At 18.5% G+C, this 4671-nt stretch overlaps 1 protein-coding gene across 2 annotated transcripts; it reads right to left on the bottom strand.

The window, feature by feature from the left end:
- Window positions 1-311: 311 nt before the first annotated feature.
- Window positions 312-4095, bottom strand: LOC102671094 (acyl-CoA Delta(11) desaturase-like). 2 transcript variants are annotated; one of them, XM_006624856.2, is made up of 6 exons: window positions 3967-4095; window positions 3400-3527; window positions 2739-2869; window positions 2180-2385; window positions 1547-1732; window positions 312-782 (listed from the first exon to the last, which is right to left on the bottom strand). In XM_006624856.2, exons 1-6 carry the CDS (start codon window positions 4056-4058, stop codon window positions 473-475), a joined length of 1053 nt encoding a protein of 350 aa, XP_006624919.1. In that variant the 5' UTR covers window positions 4059-4095; the 3' UTR covers window positions 312-472. The 2 variants fall into 2 exon arrangements, with proteins under 2 accessions (XP_006624919.1, XP_006624920.1); XM_006624857.1 differs by having other exon boundaries at window positions 3944-4078.
- Window positions 4096-4671: the final 576 nt, after the last annotated feature.

Raw genomic sequence — 4671 nt, 5'->3', positions numbered from 1 at the left:
ATTTTATTAAAAGATTTTATTAATAATTGTTAATAATTTATGTTAATTTCTGGTAAAATATTTTAAAACGATGTAAAATCGATGTAATAATTCAAACGATGTAAAATGAAAAAAATAATATATTTGGATATATTCTTAATTAATAAATAATGCACATTAATAAATATACAAATAACGCATAGATTTTTTTTGAAGACTTAAATAAAGAATTTTTTTAATAATCATTAACTTATCGTTTTGACATTCAATTGAATAATTTTTATGTTAACATAGTAAATCGTAAAAATATATAAGTATATAATAAGGAACACTTTTTTTTTTAATTGTTTTTAGTTTTATTTATTCAATTAAATTTATTCAAAATTTTGTAATATTTAATATGTCAATAAAATAAATATTTGAAATAAATATGTAAACAATGAAATTGAATTTTGATGAATTAATTTAGTTTAATTAATTTTGTATTTTTAATTCAATACTTTTTTGTCAATTTTGTTTTCTCCATATTAAATATAGATTTCTTTTTCAACTTTTCGAGGCCATCTTCAAGAGTAATTTCTTTTATACTCATTTCATGAAGCATATCTCTGATATCTTCAGTATCGACTGTTAGCAACGAATTAACCAAATTAAGTTCGTGCGCCATTTTAATAAAGAATGTAGTCCAGTCATCATTATAAATACCAAATTCACCACATTTCCAATCCCATGGAATTTTGTAATGATATTTCGGCCAAAATGATTTTTTCAAGAAGAAAATGCTGATAGTTTTTAATGGAATCCTGAAATCATAATTAGATTAATAAATTGTAATTAATTAATGCTTGTTTTGATTATAATAAATATAATATAAAATTATGCGAATATTTCTAATTTCAATTTATTTTTTTAGTTTAATTTTTAGTTCAATTTCTTTTTTTTGGTCAATTTTGAATTTTCAAATTGAAAATTTTCATTTCAATTGTTATATATTTGTCTATTAATTTTTACATTTCTTTAATATTATTTCAATAATTAATTTAATATTAAACAATTTTATATTAAAAAATGAATTTTTTTGACAATGAAATTTTTATATTCAATATAAATATTATAAATTTTAATTTAACTTCAAAATGCTTCCTCAAATAATCAAAATAATTGTGAAACAATCAACAATAAAAGAATAATTTTATTAATATATGTATTGACAAAATTCATTAATAAAATTATCATGTTATAAGTAAATAGTATTCAAGCCAATCAAATTAATTCATAGAATTTGTTGTGTATTCTGATTATTAATAAAAAAAAATTAAAATTAAAATTAAAAAATTAAATAATTAAAAAAATTACATCTATATTTGTATAAACTAATTTTTCAATTATTTTAATATAATAAATACAATCAAATAATTATAACATAAAATTCTTCATTATTTCAATGATTGCAATGTTTTATTTAATATGGATACCATTATTGTCAATAACGACAATGCCATGACTTTGTGGCATTTTAAAAAATAGTTTATATAATAAGCTAATTGTATCTGAAATGTGTATTAACTTTTCTCCTTCCTTGATATTCCAAACCAGAAGTGCACTATTCATTAGCCAGGATGTATTTATTATAATAGCGAACCGTAAGAATCCTGTTATTAATATAGTCTCAATCAGTGATTCGTTCCAATATTCCAATGGTACATTCAAAGGCAATATAAGGCCAAATATTAAAAATAATGGCCAGTAGAAGCTACAAATAAAGTAACGAAAATTACTATGATAATTAAATATTTGATTATAAATATTTATATAATTATTGATTATAATATTTGATTATAAATATATTTTGTAAGAATTTTTATAAAATATCGAAAAATATGAAAATAATATATGTGAATAATATTGTTTTAATGGAATATTACATTTGCAATTTTTTTTTGTCTAATTAAAAAACAGCTTAGGCAAAATTATAGTAATGAGTTTAAATTAATGGCTCATATGTTGGATTATCATTGTATCATTTCCAAGATTATATAAGCCATTAACTCAAACTTACCATTTATATAGATGTTTTCATTGCAACATGTTTCAGCTAAAAAGAATTTAGAATTTTATAATTTTTTGTATAAAAAAATTTTTCGTATAATAAATATAAATATAATATATATATAAATACATATTTAAGAAAGAAACTTACATCTTTTGAAAATAAACATAAATATCATTCTCGATATCGCTTAGATCAATACTACGTTTCATCTCCTCAAGATTCATATTAGGCGACAATACATTGCTTATATAGTAGCTATAAAGAAATCCCTTCTTGTGATTGTAAGGATCTTTATCAGTTCCATAATATTTATGATGGATTCTGTGATATAATACCCAGTTATATATCGAACCCTATAAAAAGTATACTATATTCTATAATTTATTAAAAATAAAGATGAGAGATTTATTAATAGAAAAGATGATGGAAAAAGAAGAAAGATTAAATAATAGATATAAAAAATCTTTATTTGAAATTTTATTTTATATAACAGACAGATATTATTATTCATATTGTTATAACTTTAATGAAACTTGATTTATTTTCGAAATTTTATTATTAAATTATTATATATTATATATATATATATATATAGACAATATAAATATTTATAAATACATGTAAATATCTAGATAAAAAAGATAAAAAGACAATTTGTCTCATTTTTCTAATTGTTTCATTAACACAATGATCTTAAGATATTTACCACTCCTGCCGAAGTATGAGCGATCATGAGAAAAAGTTTAACCAAACTTTCGCATTCATATGTCTTATGAGCCCATAATCTATGAGCACCTGCTGTCATTCCAAAGCAACCAATAGTTGTTATGAAAATTGCTGAAAAATTAATTAATTAGCTAAATTATAAAAAAAGAAATAATATATTGGAATTTGATAGAATAACGAAATATTTTCATTTGTTTACTTGCAATGAATGAAATTATTGATCATTTTTATGAGCGATCAGAATATTAATAGCTATAATAGTCTATATGCAATTATTATTAATTTTATAATATATTTTTATAATATTATAATTCTTAATTTTTATAACATTTATTTCTTTAATTTTTTATATTTTTTTATAATGTATATATATCTTATATATATTATAATAACATCATTATTTCTTCACTTGTTAAATTATTTTATGATATTTAAATACGATTGAATTAAATATAATTATTTTTAATTTTATTATTCGTTTCTTGAAAAAAATTATAAATTGTTGTAACCATATTATAATTACTATTATATCAATGACTATTATTAAGCATTGTTGAAAAAATGATTTGAAAATAATATAAAATTAATAATATTAATTAAAAATTTTCTGAAAAGTAAATGATGTAGAAAAATTTTCTTACTATAGAATATTGTTATCCATTTGGCAGAAGTGAACATCAACCAGATACCGTACACTCCTAAAATGTGTATGTAAATATACCATAAAATGGCTATCCATTTCACTTTCTGTTTCCTTTCGTTCATCATCCTATTTATTTTAATTATTAATTACAAATTATATCATATTAAATTATATATATTCATTAATACATTTCTTGTCATCATTGAATGTTTTACTTATTTTCATACTTTATATATTATTTTGAAAATTTAATAATAGTTCCAAGAATTAAAAAATGAAAAATGAAAATTATATTCGGTATATAGATATAGTATCTATAATAAAAATTTTTATTAAAAAATTAAAAAAGTAATTTCGAAAGATAATTTTTTTAAGTTTAAAAATAAATCGTATAAAAGATTATCGAATTAATTGAATAAATTGAAATATAGTCTAATTGAAAATACACAAGAAATTAAACAAGAGAAACGTAGATTAAGAAAAGATTAAAATAAAATAATTTAAAAAAATTAAATCATACATCCAATAAATTAAAATAGTATCTGTTTTATAGCACGAAACTCACTTTTGAAAGGTTGAAAAAGAACTAATTGAATAAATCCAAAACACGAGCTTCATTTGATTAACCTCCGGACTCCGTTTGATTTCTATTATCATCTAATTCACATTGTCATTTCCTTTATACTTTGAGACTTCTTATAAACTATTTTCTACTTAATTATCAAGTATTTTAATTTTTTTATTTAATTTTTGTTATCAAATGAATTGATTTGAAAAATTATTATATTTAGGAGGATATTAAATAAAATATAATTTTACAATTATAAATTATTTATATTATTATTATTATATTATTTATATTATTAAAACGTTCATATATGTACATAATATTTATAAATGTTAAATGAAATAATCAAGTTTAACATATATTTATAAATCTGAATCAAATACAATACAAAAGATTTCATAAAATTCAAATATTATTAATAAAAGATAATGATTCATTAAATAATCATTTATATATTATTTTTGTCAGACAAATTTCAAATTTCAAAATGAGTACTTGTAATTTTAAAAAATGTATTTCTAAATTTCTAAATTTATAAATTCTTCAATATTATAATCTATTTTTTTTAGTAATCAAATATTATCATAATAATCAAATTTTTGAAAATTAAAAAATACAGTTTATTAAATTCTTATAATTTTAAATTATAAAATTTTATTTATAGTTTATAGTCAATTATGAAAATTTTGTTTATAGTTTAAT

The sequence above is a fragment of the Apis dorsata genome, unplaced genomic scaffold (genome assembly GCF_000469605.1).
Source record: "Apis dorsata unplaced genomic scaffold, Apis dorsata 1.3 scaffold_1164, whole genome shotgun sequence".
Lineage (NCBI taxonomy): Eukaryota > Metazoa > Arthropoda > Insecta > Hymenoptera > Apidae > Apis > Apis dorsata.
The sequence above is the reverse complement of the archived record's forward strand: the minus strand, read 5'-3'. Positions and strand labels throughout refer to the sequence as shown.